General features: G+C 39.7%; 1 protein-coding gene across 1 annotated transcript in view; it reads right to left on the minus strand.

The window, feature by feature from the left end:
- ror2 (receptor tyrosine kinase-like orphan receptor 2) overlaps window positions 1–25805 on the minus strand; it is a 75002-nt gene that overhangs the window by 25757 nt on the left and 23440 nt on the right. Inside the window, exon 2 of the mRNA XM_042509786.2 lies at window positions 12008–12076. Coding sequence (XP_042365720.1) covers window positions 12008–12076 — 69 coding nt within the window. The remainder of the gene's footprint in view (window positions 1–12007; window positions 12077–25805) is intronic.

A 25805-nucleotide genomic window follows, 5' to 3' on the forward strand; every position in this document is an offset into this window, starting at 1 on the left:
AACGGCCGTCCTTGCACCTCTCACCACCGTTTTAGAGCCACGACCAAAGATATCGCTACGTTTCTGCAACGATGGTTATCTTTCATGTGAGACAGCCCAAAATCCCACGGTGTGTAGAAACACAGCCATGCCAGAAGCTCCTGGAAAAAGAACGTTCTCCCCATTACAAGCAGCTCCCAGCAGGAAGCAATGTGTTGCAGCAAAGAAAAGCAATGTAAGAAGAAGCAAAACTAGAGTTGATATTGGTGTGGCTCTCTAACACTGGAGGCAGCTCTTGGAGATTAAAAAGATGCAGTTTGATGCTGATCTGATGCTCTTTGTTTAGACTGCTAAGTTACATCAAACAGTGACAATATACTGAAACATATCTTTAGTGTAACTAATGAAAACACAAGCTGTGGGCTTGCAGTTAGTGATACACTTTTCAAATGGTGTGAAGTGACCGTTTTCTTGTTAATATGGTGTTGCTAAAACTCAGGTGAGTAAGCTATTAAGTAAGATCAATACAAACGCCACATGTCAAAATCAGAAGACAGCAGCCTGTTTTTGAGCAGCTGTATTTTCACTCTGCTGTCAGTTATAAGTTGCCTTTTTTATGACTGATGACTGTAAACTGTTATTGTATGGACACAGTGGCAGACTGACAGAAATACTATCGACCAGGTCACCTTATTGTCATTTAAAAGGTGAAGTACTGCCCCCTATTTATAGGGCCTTTAATGTTTTTGGAAAAATCTTTTGTCATTTGTGATAGAAACATATTTTTCTGACCCAACAGGCTGTAAACCAAATTTGGTTTTGACTGACTGAAGTCTTTTCATACTACAGTTTTTTTTTACATTATGCAAATTAGCAGATTCCATCATAGTGGCACAAACTCAACAGGTTTCTGCCCCTTCAGGCTTCCACCCTGATTAGTTTCTATAAATGCCCAATTCTTTGATGCAAGTATCTCTGAATTAAAATGGCATATTTCTGTCTGTGATTATTTTATTTTTAATACCTTTTCAGTTGCTCTGCTGGGGTTCAATAAACTTCTTTGACTTGAATTGAAATGGGAGTATTTGTGAGCTGTTTTTCAAGATTCACGTCCTCAGTGGGAACCAGTGAACGCCATACAATTGGGTTACTAACAACTGAATAAAAAAGAATAATATCAACCTAATCCTTTAAGGTCTTTACAATTAAACATTATCTCAGATTCCAGCAGTTACCATTTAGGTGTCTAGATCTCTTTACGGACACAGATGTATCCTTCCAGGGCCTGCAGGCTCTACCTGTGACAGGGCCTGTTTGCTCCTGTTTATCATGCTATCAGTTGTGTCAAGTATTTAGATTCAAGGTTAATATTTATATATATTTATATTATTGCAAGAACTCACACACTGACCTTCCTAGCTTGTCACGATGTCCTCATGTAGATTTATTACCATATAACAAGCTCCCTAACATCAAAATGAAAGAGCAGATTTTTTCACTTACTCTGTTCTAATATTTCTCTTCCCCTCATTTTTTCTCAATAAGATGACAGACATAAACAAGAACTGTCTCAGGCCAAATACACACTCATCTCTGGGTGACAGAGATATGTGGAATATGCAAAGCAGACATTCATGATGAGATAAATATTTTCTTCCTGCAGCAGAGTCATGACCACAGATTCTGTGTGCTTTGAAGAGACTCAACATGGCAGATGTTGTCTGAGTACTGTACAACCCCAAAACCATGTTTCATGTTTCTGAGGGGGTTTCTGTTCTTTTTGGTTGTTTGTTTGTAGCGGAGTGCTATGTATTGTGTGATACAATACATTACACTTAGGAAGTGTAATAGATTACTTTTACTTATTCCTCTTGGCTGAACACTGACTGTCAAGTTGTGGTTAATACACTAAAGCTGTTAGTCCATGAGCCAGGGGGTTGGTCGTGCCAATTTGGAAGGGGCAATTTCTTTATAGTTATTCTTTTTTTAAAGGTATATGTCCTAAGTCTTGGAAAACGCATGATAGCATTGCAGCAATGGTAGCTTTCTGTTCGATATCACTCCTCTTTTCATTCCCACACCATTATAATTCCCCCATGTTTTCTGGGGGGAACCTTGAGGGAAAAACATGAATAGGTTTAGTCATATATATTATTGTAAAGCTTAGACCATAACATTTACATTATCATGACACTGGGGACATCAGAATTTGACCTTTGACCTCTAAAACCACAATAGTTTAAGTAGTAATAGCTAGTTAGGGCTAGCTCAGGCTTGCCTTGAACCTGCCCCTAGTTAGGCTGAAATAGGCCTAGTCTGCCAGGGGACTTCCTATGACACACTGAGCTCCTCTTCTTTTCTCTTTCTTTTTTAGTCTGCAAACACTCATGTCCTAATACAACATATCTATTGGCTTCTCCTCTGGAGTGTTTGTGCATGTTGTTTTAGTTTTTCTCAGTTGCTGTGAGGGTCTAAGGACAGAGTGATTTTGTATGCAGTAAAGTCCTCTGAGGCAAATTCTGATTTGTGATAATAAGTTTTTTTTAGTAAAACTGTATTGAATTGAATTTAAAAAAATCGAATCCAACTGCACTGCATTGAGTTTAATTAACTGAATTGATAGTTCACAATCTGAATGCCCTTGCAAATGCCCTTATAACGAACTTCATAGTGGTCTGATATTCCTATGGGTAGTTCCATCATAAAGAGCACAAAAAGAGCTTCAAAACTGCATGAATAACAATCACAATGTTTCTTATCAGAATAAACTAAACTTGCAATCATGCAAACGTACAGTTTGTTTCAGATAGCTTGTTGAGAACTGTACACTGGATTCTGATATTGATGCAGCTGTAAATAGCTTTTTAAGCAATAGAAACAAATTATTTCAGAAACACAAATCCCTTTTTAACCAACAATCAAAAGCCAAGATATACTCAAACTTAAATAAAGATATGGACAGCAGACACACATGTGGCTCTGTTTATACTACACCGGGGTCTGTGTATGCAGTACTGTTCACACACGTGCACTCACCATGTGTGGTCAGAGCACACAGTCTGTGCAGTCATAAGTGATGTAGCCATGCACAGACGTCCTTGTTAACATTGTTGGATATGTGCTCATGACAACGTTTATGTCTTTTGGACCATCACAGCTTTGCTGAATGGAACGCCCTCCTTTATTTGTAATTGACCAGACATGTCATCAGATCCTGCTAAAGTTGAAAAAAAAACCCAAAACAAACTAATATGTTAATCACAAGATTAAGTGTTAAAGCAACTCTAAAGAGCACTGTGTAGTATTTACTAATTGTAATTCTAATAAGTCTCCCTTTTCATGTTGATGTTTACATAAACTTAAAACAGTGAACTATTGTGCACAAATTGATCACTTTGATTTCTGCACAAGTAAAACTTAGTATGATAAATCACAGGATTATATATCTCATAAAGCTTGCCTGTGAAGATGGACATTAAGAATCAGTGACAGAAAAAATTCACTCCTAGAGCTCCTAGTGTTGTCTTCTCAGAATGACCAACTAGGATCAGCCAAAGAAAATGTTATGCAGTGGTCTCAGATTGAGTCCTGCTTGTCTGTCAGTCAGAGTAATAGTGCTGGGCAAAGTGTTTGGATCAGAACCCAGCACCGCAAAGCTGACACAGGAAAGTCTGGAGATTTTTGGCCAGTCCCAAAAACACAAACGTTTGACTCTGAGTGAGTGAGTCAATCAGTCAGACAGTCAGTCATTGAGTGAGTGAGTGAGTGAGTAAGTGAGTGAGTGAGTGATGAGGACATGTTATGTGTGCGACGCACCGCAGGATATTTCTAAATCAGCTTGCAGCAGTTAACAACTCACTTAATAAAGAAGAAAAGTGATGGAAAATGTCCGCATATTGGGAAAACAATGAGGTCCAGGAGCTCCTTACCCTACGAGCAGAGGTTGAGATCAGCCAGCATTTCACAGTGACAATAAGTTATTGTTATTTACATGCAATGTAATCGTTATTTTTTTGTGAAGTGCTGCTGACAGCTTTCTTTTATGTCACACGATCGGCCGACACTATGGTGTTAAACGTCCCCTCATTAATCGTTGGTTCTGTGTAAAAGTGCAGGGGCTGTATAAAGAAGGGACTTTGTTGCAGCCCTATGGCCCCATCTCTGTGTAAAAGCAGCTAAGGAGTCAGTAGAAGGTAGAAGAAGAACGTAGATTTATTAGTCCTTTTTTAAACAAAGTTTAAAAAAAAAAATTACATTTTCCCTTGGCCCTGCTACATCCTTGGAGTTGAAGGATGAGTTTATTAAAATCATCAGGTGGGTTTCCATTACAGATTTGTGCAAAACTTAAGCGAGATTTTCTAAATTTCAATAAAAAACAATTGCAAGATGACTACATTTCCACTGAATGTTATTATGCGTCATGTCTTGCAATGTTACATGACTTTCCTCACACAATAATATTCCAGCAATCATGGAGATGGATGTCCAAAACACAGGTTTATTTCTATTTCCACTCAATAAAGCCAATCTCATATCAATGTAGTTTTGTAGAATGTCATGTGACTTTGTATAACTTTATTCTTCTTCTTTTGGTTTAATGGTGGTTGGCAACCATAAAGTTGCATTACCGCCACCCGGGGCTTCCATTGCAGTTTTGTGAGATAAGGCTTTTTTGAATCACCTGAAATACCACCTCATGCGAGTGTTAAGGCTTTTTTTGCGATAAACGGACATTTTTTCGAAATTCACATGTTTCCATTAAGCTTATTTTGTATTCAAAATTTCAATTTGTGCATTTTTATGGTTAATGGAAACCTGCCTTGTGATGTAGTCACACCACTGGTCAGTCAAGTGTTGGAGTTTTCCCATTGGCTGTTGCTTTTTCAGAATGATAGTGCAGGACAGTGTTTCTGCTGGTAATGGACTAAAAATAGGGATGGCAGAGGACAGGACACCTCAGGGGCGGGTAGATGAGGAGGCAGAAGAAAGGAGGCGAGGACAGGATAATGTGTAGTAGAGGAGGGCAGGAGAGGAGACGACAGAGGAGAGAGAGAGACAGATGAGAGAAGCTTTCCAAAAACTTCGAAACACGGGAAGTCTGGATGAGACTTGCCTGAAGGTTGAAACCTTGGTTGTAGTTTACTTTTGAAACAATGCCTGCATTTTTTTGTTAAATGGAACATTGCCTCAAGATCAAACCTCTTGTTTCACAGGACACACTACACAGACAGCAGGCTTAGGCAGTATCCAACATTTCATACTTTCATACCTTCGTGAAATGTAGCCGGGGTAGATGGTATATAATGGTATAAGATAACCTCCACGAAACAGTCTTGGTTACTCTTGCTAGTAAGCTACTTAGTTGTTAACTCATCAAACAAAAACACTTCATTCAAACTCAACAGAAACAAAATAAAATTCACCCAGTCCATCTTGGTTACTCTTATTAGTAATCTAGTTAGTAAGTCCACTGATGCAACAATCACCACCTTGAATATGGTCCAAATAGATCCTTAATTCAACAAGTAAGATGTAAAAAGCATGCCGTTATTCCCCACGGTATCTCTCTGCGTGCTGGCTGCCGGCTGTTCACAGTCCTGTAACTTCTCACTCCACCACTAGGTGTCACTGTGACTTTCAGCTCAACTGCCTGTGCCACCAGTAGAGACTGAGCTCTGGTGGTGTGTGCTGTGCACTACATAAAATGAGTTAAATAAAGAAAGAGGAGCGCCTGTATTAATGACAGTATACTTCAGGATTTCTAAACACCCTGGTATACCGTAATACCCTGATACCTCCCAAACCTAGTGTACAGCCCTCAGTTATTTGACTCAAACATAGCTTAACCCTGTTATGTGATATGCTCCATCAGCAAACTTTAAGGACCAATATTACTGGGACCACTGCAGAAGATTGCAGGTGAATGTCTAATATCCATGAATTCACATCATAATCAGCACTGACTGTCTGTAATGTAGCGCACTGACCATACACGGTCCAGCCATGTAGAGGGTTTTGACCTCATCTTTTTACAGAACTCTTGACTCTGCTAGGATCCCTGCTAGTTATGCAGATTACTGTATAAGGAAAGAAAAAGTAGTGGTTTGGGTGCAGAGACACTGATAAACACACACACACACACACACACACACACACACACACACACACACACACACACACACACACACACACACACACACACACACACACACACACACTCAAAAGTCCTCTGGCTCTTAGTACCATCTGTATTTGGAGCAGCAGACAGGCTCAGTAGTTTACGTGATGGAAAAACAGAGATGCGTGCCCAGCTTCTCATCCCGGCTACAGCAGAGCTCTCCACACAGCAGCCTGCACATGAGTGATGCCATCACGCAGCTCTTTAATTATAACCTCTTCATCCTTCATTTAAGGATGCGCTGCAACTTTCAACTCTGTAGGAAAGGCAAGATGAAACAGCTGACGTGCAGATCCCAAACTGCTTGAATGTTTCTTGCACTGGTGATTACAGGACTCCAAACAAACACTGAGGACAGAGGGAGTACTCTGACCCCTGCGGATCAACACTGCTCTGCATTTAGGATATGTCATGATATTATGGCCACAAGAAGAATGTGAACCAAGGGTCTGAGGATAAAGAGTCCCGTATGCAGTAAAGATTGTAAAACCCTTTGAAGCAAGTTCAAGATATAAATAAATTTGACTTGACAGATAAGTGGCTGTATGATAAGAATGATAGAGTAAGGATGTTACATAACAACACATTCCAGAGCCCTGTAGAACTCGGCTGGATCCTGTCAGACATAGAGCAATTTTGTCTTCTGCATATAAACCAACATTAAAGTTGGAAAATTGTGGTCATTTATTTATAGGTGGTATCACATTCATGGACCAACAATCGACCCCTGTTGGACCTATTGTAAGACAGCGTCGTATTAGGTTTGGGTGATATGAAGTATTTCATACCTTTGTATAGTTGTACATAAATGGTGTGGTGTTCGTAAGTATAGTGAGTTGTGCCTCAGCTGTGTTGGACAAGGCATCAAAATCTCACGCACACACAATACTGCTGTCAAACACTGCAGGACAGTGACAAAAACATCTTCAACAAGGTGAAAAATGGAGCCCAATCCGGACAGGAATGATAGTTAGGCCTACATTAATCACAGCAGCAATCGATGGGCCTCGTGCAGCAACATTCTCTTGTATTTTCTCTTAATGTTCTGGTAAGTGAAAATATAAGAGAAGTCAACTCCAGATGGACAAAATGCTCTGAACCATCCAAATCTGTTCTGACGAGGTGTTCTCAATGATAAATCCCACTTTATCATTAGTGACCTGTTAGCACAGGTAACCTCTAAACACTATATAAGGGCAGGTTTTGTGCCTCTGACTCATGGCCATGACTGGAAACATGACTAAAAAAAAGGCTGAAAGAAGACCTTCTGCAGTTCTGAAAGTGGTCTTGGCCTATTGTTGAACTTAAACTGAGTAAACGTGATTTCAGAGAAATGTGTTTAAGAATAAAAGTAAAGTACACATGCACAAAGGTCTTAAATACATTACATCAATCAAAAATAATTAAAATAACTAAAGGAAAAGCAGCAAGTCCACATACATATCGCATAATGGTTGTGAATAAAAAGTAAGGTATTTCCCCATTAAGTTTAGTAAAGATAATGTGGAAAGTGGCGTAAGATTAAAATACTAAAGTAAAAAAAAATCCTTAGATTTGTACTTAAGTTCAGCACTTGAGTAAATTTATTTAGTTACATTTCAACTCTAGACATCAGAGGGACAGAAAGTAATATTGATCAATGGATCAAGTATCATTATTTCTTTAGCCCTGAGATTTAATAATTAAGTCATTATAATGACACCAAAAGTGGGTGACACCAAAAGTGGTTGAGTCAGAGTTAACCTAACTATATATATAGGAGGAAATTCTAAATCAAACAGAGCATCTGACAAAAAGCATCTAATCTAAGATAGCTAATGAATAATGGTGTATTTATGTGCTGATGAGAGCTTAGAAAATCTGAGGTGGAAGAGTTGTATGGATAAATTTTAATTATTTGATAATCATGCATTTTTTAAAAGTTCCTAAAATATCAAGCTTTTTTCGTCGCACTGAGCAACAATTTGTGGCCTGTGAGAACAAGATGTTTTTCTCTTAAATTGGTAAAAGTGCTCTGGACCACTCATAACATTTTCTCTTAACTAAGAAAAAGCAAAAGTAAGAAAACATCAGTGAATCCCAAAAATCAGTGGGTACTAACAAAAGAAAGAACAAATTCTAGATACGAGCAAACACAAGAGAAAATGTGTTCGCATATCATTTCTTGCATGAGGCCCAATGTTTGTTGCCCAATTATTGCTGTATTATTGTGAATCAACACTTCAAACTGTCTTATCAATCAGCATTCTCTTATAGAATGTAATGCAATCCTGCATGCATGCTGGCCCCACTTTCAGTAATCACCAGAGATTAAGACATCATCATTTCCACTCAAAAGCTACTTTGTGACTAAGTAAAGTACTTTTATGGAGGCTCGACTGTCTCAAATATCAAGGCCGAAGTGCTTGATTGATTAGTCCAATCCCCAAGAGATAGAGGCAATGAAAAGCTGCTTTCTCTCAAAGCCAGCTCTCTGGCAAGCGTCCAAAGCCTGGTTCACTTGGACAACCAGCCTGTTTGTCTAAGAAATGACTGCTCAGGGCACCAAATGACACCAAAAGTGGTTGAGTCAGAGTTAACCTAACTTTATACTGGAGGAAATTCTAAATCAAACAGCGCATCTGACAAAAAGCATCTAGTCTAAGATAGCTAATGAATAATGGTGTATTTATGTGCTGATGAGAGCTTGTAAAATCTGAGGTGAGGGAGTTGCATGGATGAGTTCCTCTGAGTTGTGGAAATTAAACCCGATGGAACACATATCAAACAGATATAGCAATAGGTCATGACGGGTCACGCCAACAGAATCAACACGCTTATCAGGAAGGCTGGCTCTGTGCTGGGGGTGGAGCATGATTCTTCGCTGGTGGAGTCAGAGAGGAGGATGCTGTGACAGCTGCAGAGCATCTTGGAGAGTGACTCTCACCTTCTCTGCAATGTGCTGGTCTCACACAGGAGAACCTTCGACAGGAGACTGATACAACCACAATGCACCACACAACAGGAAATCTTTTGCTGTCCCACACTGTCTCTCTACCTCATGTGGTTAGATAGACAGCAGAGACATGAGGTACTGTGAAGGCCTCTGTTACTGCTTCAGATCTGATCTGCTCTGTTTGATATAGATATCTTTTCTTTCCCCCTATGGATTTTTGTGTCTTGTGGACTAGATTGTATTGTTTTATCATTACAACTCAACTCCTAACACCTGACTTATGGGACATAATGTACATAATAGAACACTGAGGGCCATGTTATGGGCATAATCATTAACATTCTGTATTGCCCATGCACTGTTACATTTACTTATACTTCAGATTAGAGATTTATTTATTATTATTATTGTTATTATTATTTATTTATGTCTTAAGATAATAATAGTTGTTGCCCCCTCCACACACACACACACACACACACACACACATATACATATATATATACATACATATATTCTGTTCTTAAGAAAGATTAAAAAATCTCCAAAACTATTACCTCTCAGTGCTCACTTTAATCCCTGGAGAACTGGCAGTCATTGGAAACAGGCCTCACATTGTACCATTCTATTTCCCCACCCTGGTATTAAATAGACCCCGCTGAAGTACTATTGAAGCTCCCCCTTAAATTATAACATGATTAATGCTCATGGGCCAGGAGACTGTCAGAACACCCACCATGCAGCATGACAGAGCTAAGCTGAGAGGACATGGCTTAATGACCAGACGGCACAAAAATTAACAAAGCTGTTTCAAATCTTTAATGAGCTCTTTAATGTAGCTGAGATGCCTGAATGTTGCCATGAATTCACCAGGACTGACCTCTGGTGAAAGACTGGCTGAGGAAACTGTCTGAAAATGGAAAAACAACTGAAACTTGTCTGACTGCTTATAGATAGGACTTTGCTGTGGCAATGAATTCAAAGCTAATGCTTTATTAATAAACAAGCATGTTAATGAGTTTATATTTACCTCAATGAGCTTTATTCCTTTAAAATCAGCGTATTCAATCATGCAAAACTGAGGGCTGATGGTATAATGTGCATATTTGCTGCCCTTAATGGCAAAATAAGGTGAACAATGTGTACAGTTAATGGAATAACATCATTAATTCAGATTGGCAGCAAAAACTATACAGCAGCAGACACTATAAGCATGGCTGACAACTCACAGGCACAGTTTACATTGGCAACTATAGGGCATATGATCTGCACAACATTACAGTCACATCATATTTAAGCACGATATACACATGGAACAACAGGCAGATCTCTTAAACAAAGTGGAATTAATGAGCTGTCTGTAGATTATACCATTAACAGCTTGATAGACTTGTGTTAAACATAATAAACCAGGTTAAACACAAATGCAGAGCATCAGTGTCCATTCTCACCATGACCAGAGTGTATTCACCTCTGGTTAACCTGAGCAGAAACTACTATGGCTACATTGTAACAATATATATTGACACCTACAATAAACCTATATTACAAATCAGAAAGCCCTAATGCCACACAACTGCCCACGCTATTCAGTTTTGGGAAGTTGTTTGTGGGGAGATCAGTGAGGCAGAAGTTATGTTCTGTGCATGTACGCCAACAAACACGTCAACGTTTGCCCGACCGGCACAAATGTAAGAACACAGTGAGCATACTAAACAAACACATTTACATGGTGTTAAAAAAAGTGGAATTATTGTATTAGTCCAACTAAAAATTGGACTTGAAATACAAACACATGTAAACATGTTAGTCTGACTAAATTCAGACTAAATCTAATTTCTCAAAATCAGACAAACACTGGGTGTCAGGTAGGTCAGTGGATAAAGCAGGTGCCCCATATATGAATCCGCAGCGGCTGTGGATTCGATTACAGCTTGCAGCCCTTGTCATCCCCTCTCTCTCCCCCTTTCATGCTAGCAATCTCCTGTCCTATCTAATAAAGGCAAAAATCCTTTAAAAAAATCTTTAAAAATCAGACAAACACACCCAGATAGTAGGATTGGAAGTCAAACCTCAGTCAGACTTTAACTGGACTGGAATGAATATTGTCTCCTCTTTCGCTTCCACAGCAGCTGATGGAGGCAGCAGTAGAGCAGCAGCTCCGGCGTTCAGTGGAGTAAAATGACTCCAATTTCTCAGTGGAGTCTGCTGTTTTTCATAGAATGGCTTCAAATCTATCTATTTATCCATCTATCTCTCTCTCTCTTTCTGTGTGTGTGTGTATATATATGTGTGTGTGTGTATATATGTATATATATATGTGTGTGTATATATATATATATATATATATATATATATATATATATATATATATATATATATATATATATATATATATATATATATATTAGCTTCAGACCTCCATCATCCCTCCCCTCAGACCTCCATCATCCCTTCCTTCAGACCTCCATCATCCCTTCCTCAGACCTCCATCATCCCTCCCCTCAGACCTCCATCATCCCTTCCTTCAGACCTCCATCATCCCTCCCCTCAGACCTCCATCATCCCCCCCCTCAGCCCTCCATCTTCCCTTCCTTCAAACCTCCATCATCTCTCCCTTAGACCTCTCCACATCTCCACATACCCGACCCTCATTCATCCCTCCAACACCTCCTCAGAGCTTAGGGGGCGATACAGAGCTGATCACAGCATGTCCATGACCAACATATGTTTTCAATCACATTCCTATGTGAAGAGGTGACAGAGTGTCATTAATATGACCAAGATTTTAATAAGTAGATTTTGCATTAAAGAAATGAAATACATGTAAATTAATAAACTTTAGAGGTGTCAGTGTTTAAACTGACTCACACAGGCAACCACTCAGAAAACCAAATGAGAACCATTGATCTTACCTTCAGCTGTGGGTGCAGCTCCACTCTGAGCCTCAGCTCCATCTGTGTCCACAGACAGACCAGGATCAGCTGCACAGACAGACAAATACAAGACACGGGAGTTACAGCTAAAGCCAAAAACTCTCTCAATGGGGGTCATCTGTAGAGGCTGCAAAAATGTATTGTTAAATATAAATATTAAATATAGGTTTAAAATAAGAACTTTGGGTTTGGTCCCATCCATTTCCACTTTAAAGCACTAATACTTCCTGTTCAAACACCGCTTATTCAGAGTACAGATAAATATAATGATGTACTCACTCATTTCCCAATTCATAAAACCAGATAAGACCAGGAGAGTCATTAAAGATTCCAAAAACCCAAATAACTAGCCTCTCTCCCCGCTGAGCTCAAGAAGAAGGTACCAGATACAAAAGGCCAGCAGTGAGAGGCTCAGGAAGAACGTCTCGGGAAACGAGGATCCTGCATGAAGACCCTGCCTACCATCTCACTGAAAATCTGTCCACATGATTTCATGTGACAAATAAATGAAACTGAAATCAAATTGTTTTAATAAGTCTGCATATTTTTTTTTCCTCATGCTGCATTCATGTGATGTCAGAAGGTCGGAGTTTCAGAGTTGAGAGGTTGTTCTTCCGACTTGGATGTGGTCATGAGCTTTGAGGTTGTTAAGTGGGAACAACATGGAAGCTACAAAGAAGATGGGTTGTGTTTGTGTTTAAACAATAAGTTGACAGCTGTTTCCAATGTAAACACTTTATATAAGATATTTTTTTAAACATTTTTATACTTAATCTAGGTCACTCTGCAGGGGCAGCACTTAATATTTATACAATATTACACTTTACATGTGATGATAAATTCATATTTAATATGTGAATTAATAAAAACGTTTCTTACCATTTACCAAACAGTGAGCCTCATTTACTAATACGCATGTAGAATGTATGTGCCTGCAAAACCACTTTCAGATTCATGTCACAACTGCATCAGCTGGTTTTGTTCTGACCTCTGTGCGCATGTGGGTGTGTATTTATGTGTGTATGTTGGTGAATCAGAATCATTCTAAACTGGCAGCTCGAGTCTGATGTCTGCTATCAGCTGACTGCCACGCCACCATCTCTCCTTATAAGGAAATGTGTTTGCCTAGGGGTGCATCATGAAGAGGTGAAGTTTTTTCTACACACATATTAAACACCTGCGTCAGATGGTCACTGAGCATCTGTGAATGTAACAGCAGTCAGAAACAGCTGATCAGCTGTTCCTCACTCTCTGCATGCAAGCATGTTCACACACGTCGCTCTCTGATGATGTCACAGGCTGCGTCTCTCCCATCAAAGTTAAATATCACAGGTCACATCCTGACCTGCTTGAAGGTATTTCAGAATCTTATACCCTGCATGCATATTAATAGGTGACCAATTACCCAGCTGGCTTAAAATGAACATACAATATGAAACAATTTCTATAAACTAAAAACTGAGATGCTTAATTTTCATTTTTTTTTTAAAATGAATAAATGGTGAGAAAGAAAGAGTGTCAGTTTAATATATTTTACTAATGCATTAGTGAATTAACTGTTTTAAATATTGTCTATTAAAGCCTCTTGAAATTATTATGGTATAACATATTATGCATTTAGCTGACAGGTTTGTGGGTATAGTCTGATGCAGTTAAACATTTGTTTGCAAAGTACTAAAAAATTCAGGTAAGAAAATATTGATGAATCACAGATTTGTGTGTAAATTGTGAGTGCGCACAGTTTAAGCACGCATTTGTGCATATGCACCGTTTGTGAATGAGGCCCATTGGCTTTTGCCCACCATGTTTATTTATTTATAACGCTAAGTCAGCAACTCGTGTTATAAAATATCAATGTTAGTATACTAACCTGGCGTGCTTATAGTTCAAAGCTTGTTTGCTTGATTCAGCTAATAGATGCAGATACTAAAATGTGCACTACTTAAAGTGAATGAGAGCTACAAGCAACCAAATAACCAAATATATAATTTTTTACTGTCAGTTGTTGACACTGTTTCCATGCTTTCCACCAAACGTAATAGCTAAGCAACTTGGGTATTATCAAAATTTCCCAATGTCCCACTTGTAATTATGACTTAGGAGGGCCGTTCATGTGCTCATAACTCATAAACATGATATTTCCGCAGAGTACATGAAGGCAGCATCAGACCGGAGTGTTCATTGTTTGGCTCCACTTCTCTCAGTTGAGCTGTTAAGGAAAACTGGATTTTTGCTCTCATATACACAATGCATATCTTCTTTTTTTTAACGAGCATTATGTGTAATGGATACTCTGGCTGCTCTGTGTGATTGGCCCGGCTCTCCCTGGGAGCTAATCAGGATCAGGCGCATGTGAGCAGACACAACGTATGGCTCGGTTATTAGCTCCACTCCACTTGGCGTGGGCTCCGGCCGTCCCTGTGATACAGAGCATGTGCTTGACAGATGTTGGTGGTGGAGGAAATTGGTGGTGCTGAAGTCTTGAGTGAACAAAACCATACAGCATTCCTTTCAGGAGCCACACTTCCCTCTATAGATTGGAGCTTAATCCCTCCATAGATGTAGGCAGACATGGAGACAGGCCTCCTCCACTAGAAGAAGGATGGATTATTTCTCCAAATATTTCTAAATCAGATACAAATGTTGGATTTATTTATCCAAGACATGTCAAGCACTGTCAAACACAGATATCTGGCGAATATGTTTGACCTGCTCTAACTTTTTGACATCCTTGCAGTGTCTTCTAAACATCACAGCAGATACGATCACACTGCACTGATGACACACAGGCATCAAAACAAAACACAGGTCGTTGTTCCATTCTTCCTTTCATCATACTCAGCCCACTGCCCCCATCTGTTATCTATTGCACAAGTCCTCAACAAAAAAACTTAATGGAAACAACAAAGAGTAATCTGTTCCTGAAAGAGCATGGAATAACAGAGAACAGCTCAACATTCTCAATACACTGTATTGGCAAGCTGGCTGTTTGATTGATAGAGGGATTCAGTACTGGATTTTCATAAAGTTGTGGGGTTCGCTAGAGACTGGCCAAAAGCCCGTTCTGATCTGGCTCCACTTCCATGTTCATAAAATGTCAAAATGTGATAAGCTCTGAGGCCGAAGACTCTCCACCCAGAACTTCAGTCTGTCCTTGCTCTGTTTTTATTTGCAATGTTCAGGTGAGCAGGCATGTCAGTTTTAATCGCTTTTACTACAAATTTTGAGAACCAAATCCAAAGAGTTCTGAAGAGATTCATATTTACCATTTGAAACCTGGGAAAATAGGCTTATTTTCTTTGAAAAACATGGGAAGAAGGCAATGAGCACCTAAAGAAGAAGTGCCACAAAAATCAGCAAGATGTTAATAAAAAGTACAACAATAGTCTACCTCACATTAGTAAAAAAAACAACAACAACAACAGTAAAGGAAAAAAAGGAAATAAATAAAACAAGGAAATGACCTTAAAAAAATGAAAAAAAGTGCTTAAAATTATAGTAATTCTCTTAAATTATTTAAAATAGATAAACATGGTAATTGTACATTTTGTTTAGTTTTAGAAATATTTCCCTAGCTTTTTAAAATTATTTTTGTTTAGATTTAATAATAAATAAGTTGCTTATTTCCTTTCAGCCATGACCAAACCAATTTCCTCAGGTTTGACATGTTTATATACTTGTGAAAGGTGTCTGTACAAATATTTTATTCACCCGTCAGGAAGTGTACAGGAAGCGATTATTTGTCTTATTTTGCTCATGTGTGACTGAACCCTTATGCAGATTAAACCCTGTATCAAAATGATATTGCTTGTAAAAACTTTCAAGAATATAATCTTAACAATAAAAAGTCAAGTCAAGTCAAGTCAGAGGGTTTTACAGCATACGACATCCCTCTGTCCTTAGACCCTCACATCATCTAAGGAAAAACTCCCCCCCAAAAAAAACCTGTGATGAGGGAAAAAAATGGTAGAAACCTCAGGAGGAGGGGCTGAGGAGGGATCCCACATGTAATAAATGTTGTAAATAACAATTAAATTACAATAATGGCAAAAAAGAAAAGGAAAGAGAGAAGGGAGAGAGGGGGAGAGATGCACAGCAGTAACGGTATCAGTAGCATGTCATATTACAATAGTGATAGGTGTAAAATTACTAAATGCACTCTATGATAGCATGTGATGTTACACACAAATATCGTAAGTGTTGATAAGAGTCCCACGCGTATATTGATAGTGGAGGCATGACGCATAATAATGGCAGTAGAAGGTCGCATCAAGCAGGATCACAGCATCGGTACAACTAGGACCCATAACGCAGGCGCAGCTTAAGATAGGACCACAGCAACGGCAAAACCAAGACCATGCACAAACACGCATTTATTTAATTCCTGAAATGCTGACTACATTTTATATCCTGTATACTGTGTCATATTGCACATAGGCTTCTGTAACTTCTCATACATTAACGCCTACAAAACACTCTATGTCAGCGCAGTAATCACTAATCACAGTCACTTTCACAGTGAGGCGCAGATGTAGAGATGTGGTCTCTAAGCTGTCTTTGTGGGAACTCCTCAGCCTCAACGGTTCTGTATCTGAACGAACCAAAGACTTCAGAAAATCCGTCAGCCATAAGACTTGAAAATGGTGGCACATCTCTTCTTTTCTGCAGCCACAGCCACAACAGCTGAAGGAAAAGGTTTTCCAGGAAAGAGCAGCCGTTGTGGGATCTTTAGACTTCTTATGTTTGAAATTTGCTCAAGAAAACCGCTTTCATGTTCATGGCAGCCATGTTGAAGCAATTAAGGTAACTATTTAAGGTTCCCTCATCAGTCCTAACTTCCCTTCGTACCACTACATGGATGATTTTTTGACCATTGTTATATTCAGAGCTTAATCGTTCTCACACTAAAAGCCTGCTTTAAATGATCTGATTTCAGTTTTTCCCATACAAATACTCTTCCTGGGCAGCCCGCCCAAATAAATTGAGACCCGCCCAGGAAGATAAAATACGAATTCCCAATCGTTCCCAATTTTTCCCAATCAACGATGTAATTTTACAGCACACACAGACCGTCCGCCCTCCAACCCCACCAGTGTTTCCCATTAATTACAAAGCCTATGGTGGGCCGCCATAGTCTGATTGGAGCTGAACTGTTAATTAAGAGCTGTATTAAAACACTGTTGAGTTATTTGTAGCGCAGTAGCCGAAGAGACGTGCAACAGAACATCAGGCGCATTAAAAGTGAAACTGAACCGTTCATTCTGCTGGGACTAAAACTGTCTTTCAGTTACAAAAATCTGCAAATACCTCCTCTCATCTATCGATCTTATCAGCTGTGAACGTACCAACAGATCAATTATCCACCTCAGGAGTGACATTCAGCTGCGAAGGAGATAAAAAGAAGTCCACCTGCTGCGCTGCATTCATGGACCCGCAAAAACGTCGGATATTGGAGTGACACCACATATAGAGTGACACTAACTGCTACGTGGGCACTGTAAGCACTGTTAGCACTGTTGCCTCACAGCAAGAGGGTCACTGGTTCAAACCCGGGGTGGAACAGGGTTCGGTCTGTGGGCGGGGGCCCTTCTGTGCGGAGTTTGCATGTTCTCCCCGTGTCTGCATGGGTTCTCTCCGGGGTCTCCGGCTTCCTCCCACAGTCCAAAGACATGCAGGTCAGGTTGATTGGTGACTCTAAATTGCCCTCAGGTGTGACTGTGAGTGTGTACGGTTGTCTGTCTATATGTGTCAGAGCTGCGATAGTCTGGCGACCTGTCCAGGGTGTACCTGACCTTCCACCCGATGACAGCTGGATTTTGATCCAGCCCCCCCCCCCCGCGACCCTTGCGAGGACGAGCAGTTATGGAAAATGAACGAATGAATAACTACTACTCTTATAACACCGGAGTGATGCTCCGCAAATTTTTTTTTTTGTTCTAATGGGCAACTTTACAAAAAATGTCTCAAAGATTAGCCAGGAAATATAGAATAAGAAAAGGAAATGACCATTAAAAAAATGGAAAAACTACCTAAAATTTGAACATATTTCTTGATTTAAAAAAAATAATAATAATTTTGTTATCTGATAATTTTCTATTGATTCTCTCCCTCATTCTCTCTCTGTCTCTCTTTCTCTCTCAAGCTAATATTCAGGTCATTTTCTGTCACTTATTACTGACTTTTTAAAATTTGTGTGCCATTCCAAGTTGCTTATTGTCTTTTTTTTTTTTTTTTATTTGCTCACATTTAAAGGTTCAAACGCTTGTGAAAGGTGTCAGCAGAAGAAAACTGATGTCAATCCAGGTCTCAAAGGGTTAGGATAATCTGGTGGCAATCAATATATATATTTTAAATGCTTGAAGATCCACTATTTTGTTTCTGTCGAGTTTGAACGAAGTGTGTTTTGTGAGTTACCAAGGCAATAAAGCGTCATCAGTCTTCTGTGACTGAGAGAAAGTTCAAAAACTGCTCCTCCAGGGGCCACTAGTCTTAAGTCTTGTGACTGCTACCGTGCCACTAAGCCCTCTGATATACCATGTACTCCAAAACACAGTGAAGGAGTACTTTGTCATATAATCTTCTGTCAGTACACTAGAACAAAAGACAAACAAGAAGCGAGCTGAGCCTCCTAACTATTGCTTCCAGTGGCTGCGATTGATTACATGTATCCACAGCGTTGGAAAATGAGGGATTGGACTGGGGGCAAAAGGATGCTTTTCCATCCAAGGCTGAATAAGACTGCAGGCTGCTGCATTCCAGCAGCCTGCTGCCTCGACCATGAAAGAGCCCTTTGAGAGCTGAGAGGCCAGGCCACGGCTCCATCTACTGGGGTTTTGACAGAGGGCCTTCTGGCACACCTCAACACTTTCCTTCTCTCTCCTGTTCAAACTGCTTCTATGTGTGTGTGTGTGTGTGTGTGTGTGTGTGTGTGTGTGTGTGTGTGCGTGCGTGCGTGCATGCGTGCGTGCGTGCGTGCGTGCGTGTGTGTGTGTGTGTGTCCTCTCAGTCCTCTAACCTTTGTCTCTGTTGCTCCCCATCCTCCACCCCTCTACATTTTCTGCCCTCACTTCCAGCCCTTCCCTGAGCTTTCGGCGGGGGTTTAACAGAGAGCAGACTGGAGTTATACAAACATTTCTCCAACACGCAGCTACTTTAGAGGCAGATATGATGTTACTGGCTGACTTCAGCCTCAATGCATGGAAGCAAGTAACCACAGAGTGTCAGAGGAGGAAAACATGAGTGAAAACTCAGCCACTGCTGTACTTCTCTCCAAGAATGTGAGTGGTTAATGAAGTATTACAAAGCTCCAAGCAGCCATTATGTTTCTTTAAACCAATAGATCTGTGTGGAGTACATGGATAAGTATGATAAATGAAGCCAATCCTGCTGAGCAACTGAATTGCTGATGAACCTCTCTCCTTGTTGACATTGCCAATACAATTTTATGTGGAGTGACGGCTGGTTAACAATGGTAACAAGGTGACACAGTGTACTAGGTGCACCTCTCCCCTTGCCCCTTACGTCCTGACAAACTAGACTTATATTTGATCTTCCATTTTGACTTCTTAACATAGTGTAAAATGTATCGCTTGCTGCTGCCTCTGCTTATGTTTCCACTTTTCTCCGCCTGCTGTGAAAGTTGACAGAACTTGATATTTTCAGAGGTTGGCGTCACTGTTGCCGATGGGGTTGATCAAGCAGATGTGACATCACATCACAACAAGGATGACTACAACTAACACAGCATCTGTATGGTCAAACAATACTTTGAAAGAGAATAACAGTGAGAACACTGCGGACAAGCCAACATGTCCAGGACCCTGTAGTACCCTTTTTCTAGCAAAATTAGCAAGTATATGCAGGTATTTATAACGTGTAAAAAAACTGTTAAAAATAAGTGACAGACGCCCTCCCCAAACCAGTTCATCATCACATTTGTGTCTACAACTCTGTTGTAGACACAAATGTGATGATGAACATCACACTTTCCTGAATGGAAGTGTATTGGGCTATAAGGCCAATTTTTCTGGTGGCAAAACTGTGAAATTACATCTTCACATCTACATCTTGTAGACACAAATGTGATGTGTCTACAACTCTGTTGTCCCCTGGAAGTGTGTTGGGCTATAAGGCCAATTTTTCTGGTGGCATAACTGTGAAATTACATCTTCAGAGTCCATCACGCCATGCCCTGCGGCCCAAAAGGACTTTTTCCTATTAACCTACACTGGAACAGAGACATCTGTATATCATAATCATCATAACCCCCACAAAATAATTTGTTTTACTATTGGGATTTAGTCCATTCTGTCCAAAATTTGGAAAGTCAAGAAGAGCCAAGAGATTCTATCATTTTATCCCCATTCAAGTTAGCAGAGTGCTACGTAGCCCGCTCAGCCAGCAGAGGTCTCTGGATCATTTGCTCTATGGGCCCAATGTTGTGGAAGCAGCTCCTATCACTCAGGTTATTTCATGCCATGGAAATAAAGCTTTTTAGGCTTCATGCGCCGCTGATCAACTTAAATAGAGATGAACAGGGCCCCGCCCCAAATGCTGCATCCAGGTCTCTTTTTACAACCATGGTTTAAACAGTAGCAGGCAACATGGAGCCCAGTCAAAATGTAACCGTGGTAACGCCTTCTTTATTTGTTATTTATTCGGTCTCTCTTTAGTGGTGGATATACTGTTCCTTGGATGGCTGAGGCATGACCTGCCCTTCATTTCCTTTACTCTGGTTCTGTTTCAGTTTTAATATGTGCATGTTTTTACAGCACTTATTATATTAAGCACTTATATTTTATAATATAATGCATGTATGACATTCACTTGTTTTCTTCTATATTTTAAAGCACTTATTTCTCACATTTTTATTCATCCAAAACACATGTATATATATATATATATATATATATATATATATATATATATTTACGTTGTCATATTTACATTATTTCACAATTAAACAACCTCCAGGGTCGACACCAATGAGTGCTGGGAACAGTTTGATAAATATTATAGCTTTGTCCTACTCACTCCCTCCTTGATTTTTTTTTATCGTTTTATCACTAATTTAGTTACATTTTATTATTTATCATTTATTTTTGCTCCTAAACCCAAACTTAAACCAAACCTGTCTCACTCCTCATGGCTAAACTTAAGCAACCCAACCAATTAGGCCAATTGGAGGAGGAGTAGGGTGGATTATGCATTTACCATCCTATGATGTGCATCCAGTTGATTACATCACTGCTGATCTAACCTGATCAGAGCTGGAGCCAATAAATACCTTTGACTACTGCAGAAAACATTTGTTCCAGGAATGAATGAAGGCCAGTTGTAATGTTTCCCATTAAATACAAAAGCCAGATGTTAATGGGTTGTTTGTCACGTGGGAAAGCAGCCTAATAAGTTTAGATACAACATACAGCCAATCAGCGCATGGAAAAAAGTCAATGCATGCAGTGAATATGACAAAGAATGGCTGGTCCAGTTGCAGCCTGTAAAATACAGTGGAAACACTGGGAGAACACTGTAACAAGGCTCTTAGGTTATGAGGTTATGGGAGGGTTACAAGTTCTTAATAAGCAGCAGTGGAAAGAGACGATAAGTGTGAATGAGCCCAAACTAACCACATTAAAGAGGTCGCACTTTGACACTGCCGAACTCAATTAGCTTTGATGGTTCTTATAATTGTTAAACTTCTACAACAACAGTTTGTGCTATGTGAAAGCTTGTCTTCATTCAGTTTAAAGTGCTTTCAGTTCACTCCCTACTCTAAAAGTATCAGCATATCTATCTGTTAATCTGGCACTTGACCTGCTACTGTTCAGACTCGGCATACATTGCTGTGGTCTCAGTGAGGCTGGAGGGGCACACATTATCTCCCCTGTATGAACAAGTCAAGTCCTGGTCAACCTCCCTCAGCTAGATATCCAGTTCAGAGCGCACTGTGAGCCTCCTCTGTCTCTCTCAGCCTGCTCAGCCTCTCAGTTTTCTGCCATGGGAGTTATTCAAGGACCTCCTCAGTTACACAGGTAAGTGCTGTCTTAAAGGAAACACCCGCACTGTTATTTGGAGCTTTCATATAAATGGGATCATTACTTCCCAACATCACTGGATTGTTCTCATAATAATAATTTGTGTTTTGTTTCATGCAGATATAATTCAGTTGGAGTCTATGTGGTTAAACGAAATATTTCATTCTGGTGACAAACAATCCTGTACGACGGCTAAAGAGAGCACTAAAACATGTCTTTAAAAACATTTGAGGCCATTTCTGTTTTACCAGCAGTGGATTATACCACGAGAAATCTTTTATCAAGCCATCTCTCCATTTTCAATAGCAAAAGCAGGTATTTTAAGGCAAACATGATCTTTTCCATAGCCAAGTGGGATTCGTGCATTTTTGAAACAACCCCAGCATTTGGACTGCATAAGGTTTATGGTTAGGGTTGAGTTTTTGATAACTCTTTGTAAAAAATAAATAAAAGACAAGAAAGAAAATATTGTCTGTTTTCTATTTGCTCTATGTGCCACCCACAAAAAAAGGAATCATCCTCTGGTGATCATAGGAAGCAAATTTAATATGTATCTGTCCACTCACTGTCTCTTTACAGGATGGACAAAGCAATCCAACTATGTGTTGTTGCTAAGAAACTAAACTTCTGAAATATCTACTTAATCTTTTCACTCATCCCTGTTGGAATCAGTGGCTGAAGCACAACTGTTATGAAATGAGATAAATGCACAATGTGGGCTGAGCATACCGTCCTCACTCTGGTACTAGCTGAAACAGGAATGGCAGACGTAAAACCAGCAGAAGACAGAAGAGCTGAACTCGCCTTCCATAAACTTAATTAGGTAACTTTGCTGGGAGCCGTTTACTCACCCCCACAAGCAATGTCCTGTCTGCTGGACTGAGCTATCAGGGAGAGGGGGGTAAATGAAGCCATACAGACAAAAACTGAGAGCAGAATTAGTACTCTAGCAAGCCAGTTAGGACTAGAATGGAAAGTCTGAATGTAACGTGTTGGAATGTATTTCTGGTATTTTTATTAACAAATCGCTTAACCTGTCCAACACATACTACTCTCTCAGCTGTGAAAGGAGACATAGACGATGCCCTAGAATGATGACCCCTCGTAAAAGCTAAGGTTCAGTGTATCTGATGGTAGCACCCTGGGTGAAAACAACCCATGCTGCCTGAGGCTACTTACCACTCACTCACTCACTTTGTTATGCACCTGCAAAACAAAACAGGTCAAATAAAATAAAGCCTCATTTCCACTGCACAAAAAAACCCACTAACGCCCGCTAACATTTGACTTGTTAATGCAATGGGAATGCATACAATCGGCATTCACACCCGGGTCAAATGACTGCAGCAGACACAGGTTTTATCACTTCCGACTCTAATCGGCATACTAACTTTTTATGTATTGCATACATTACGCTAACCCTCTGAAACATATTTGGGACTGATATTCTGAAGTCACTTTCATCAAAGATATAAAGCTTTAATCATTTCCTGACTCATCATAAAACACACCTGACAGAAACAAAAAAAACAAAAACTTACCCAAACCATCTTGGTTACTCTTGCTAGTAATCTAGTAGGTAAATCCACTATTCCAACAATTGCCAGCTCTGGTTTTATCCAAATTAATCCTTAATTCACCAACTTAGATGTAAAAAAAAAAATGCTGTTATTCCCCACGGTCTCTATCTGCCTGCTGGTTTGGGCTGTTTACAGTCCTGTAACTTCTCTCTCCACCGCTAGGTGTCGCTGTGTCTTTCAGCTCAGCTGCCTGTTTCACCAGTAGAGACCAGAAACTGAGCTCTGGTGGTGCATGCTGTGCACTACATATAATGAGTTTAATAAAAAGAGAAGTGCCTGTTTTTATGTCAGTATTGACAGACATAACTTCATTATTTCCAAAAACCCTGATTTACCATAACAGCTTGCCCACTGACACATCCAGCAGACAGACAGCAACACTGATGTATGTTTGAAATCCATGCCCAACATTCTCTTTCCCTGAAGCTTTTAGGTCTCCACAAACTCCTGAGAAAAAATATCTGTCTCTTTAGCAGCTAAATGCTCCATTATGTCCACAAGCTAGTCTCAAACTGTTTCTGTCTGCTGTTTGTTAATGGGCAGGTAGTGTGTAGTGTGCATATTGGAGCTTATACAATAGGTAGTTACAACCAAGTAATTTGATTGAAGAGGAGGCATTCAATGAGTGCTGATATAGAGTATAAAAGCACTGAGACTTCTAACTATGCATGTATCGCTCCACTTTCCAGGTTTTTTGAGAAGTTGATGTTAGCTGTTACTTAGCTGGCATTAAGGGTCGTCATAACATATTTCGCACCACAAAGAGGAACATATTACTTAACTGCAAATCTACAGGTATGCTCATATAACATTGGAAGACATTGAGTCCCAGTCTTGCTGATATTTAGTACAGAAGCTTTCCTTCTCATGTCATATTGCTTAGTCATTTGCTTAAAAACAGCTTCCTGCTGCAGCTGGAAACCAAACTGAAAAGAGCTCAGAGAGTTAACATAGACATTTAAGTTGTGGGGCATAAAAAGCAACGCAATAGGATACAAGAGGCCAAAAAGCCATAGAAGCAGCAAATTTAAGTATTAATTCTTTCGTGGAATGACTTTACAGCCATTTGTGTGTTAAAAGAACAGTTCAGTGTATGTTGTGGGCAGTTAGTAGCTGGTACAGCCGTCAGGCTCAGCAGAGTAATCAAAGCCTTCAGACGTAAAACCAGAAATTTTACCAGTACCCTCCAACTTTATGTAAATTTAGAATCAAATTGGCAGACTATCCCTTTAATATTGATTCATGCAGGTCTAAAGGCTACTTAACAACAAGATATGAGCAATATATATGTCAATACATTATATTACACAACACATCACTACAAACTAAGTTTTGGAAAACACACTTGACATTGCTACACCTTAGGCCTCCCCGTTGTGCTATACTTCGACGTGTTATGGCAGTGCTGACTGCACAGCAGTATTTTTGCTCAAAACGAGACTGAAGCTAGGTTCTGCAGACCGCAGCTTGCATTGTCTTCAGACACTAGAAACACTCCTGGCTGCTCGTGGCAGACTTGTCTGCAAAAAAATGCCACATGAATTTCCCTCAGCACACTAACAATAAAGTTCTCTCTAAAATCTGAGTTTGTTTTTTGTTGACTGTCTGTCACTCTAATTAGATTGGAAACAGAAAGTGTTTCAGCTATGTTGCATCAGTGTGTTAACAATGTAATGACTTCAGCAAGTGATAGTGCTGACCTTCTGTGACCTGCTTAGGTCAGAAATGCTCCATAAAGTAGCGTTTCAAGAGGTATTATTGTTGGCACGGCTGTCTTTAAGAGACCCAGATCACTTTCTGTTCAGTCCAACAACTACCACAGTTCCCACAGTCACTTCTGTTTTCACACCATTTGCCATTTCCACTACTAGGGATAGAAACTGAAAATAACTTACATTAATACTTCTTGGGAATAGCTACCCATAGCTACCTGGGAAAACAGAAGTGCTACTCACTTCCTGTTTTGGATACGTTATGGTTGACGCACTTTCGAATTAGATCATACCTGGTGGCAGACAGAATTATATAGTGAAAGGTTTATAGAGAACTAATCTAAATGCTGACAGCGTCATTATTCTGTAGCCATTACATTGTGCAATCAACAATTACTTCATAAAGATGGGTTAAAGCAAAAAATGTGTTCCCACTTAAAAATCTGAA

Source organism: Plectropomus leopardus, chromosome 20 (genome assembly GCF_026936395.1).
Source record: "Plectropomus leopardus strain MGB_pleo_1.0 chromosome 20, ASM2693639v1, whole genome shotgun sequence".
Classification (NCBI taxonomy): domain Eukaryota; kingdom Metazoa; phylum Chordata; class Actinopteri; order Perciformes; family Serranidae; genus Plectropomus; species Plectropomus leopardus.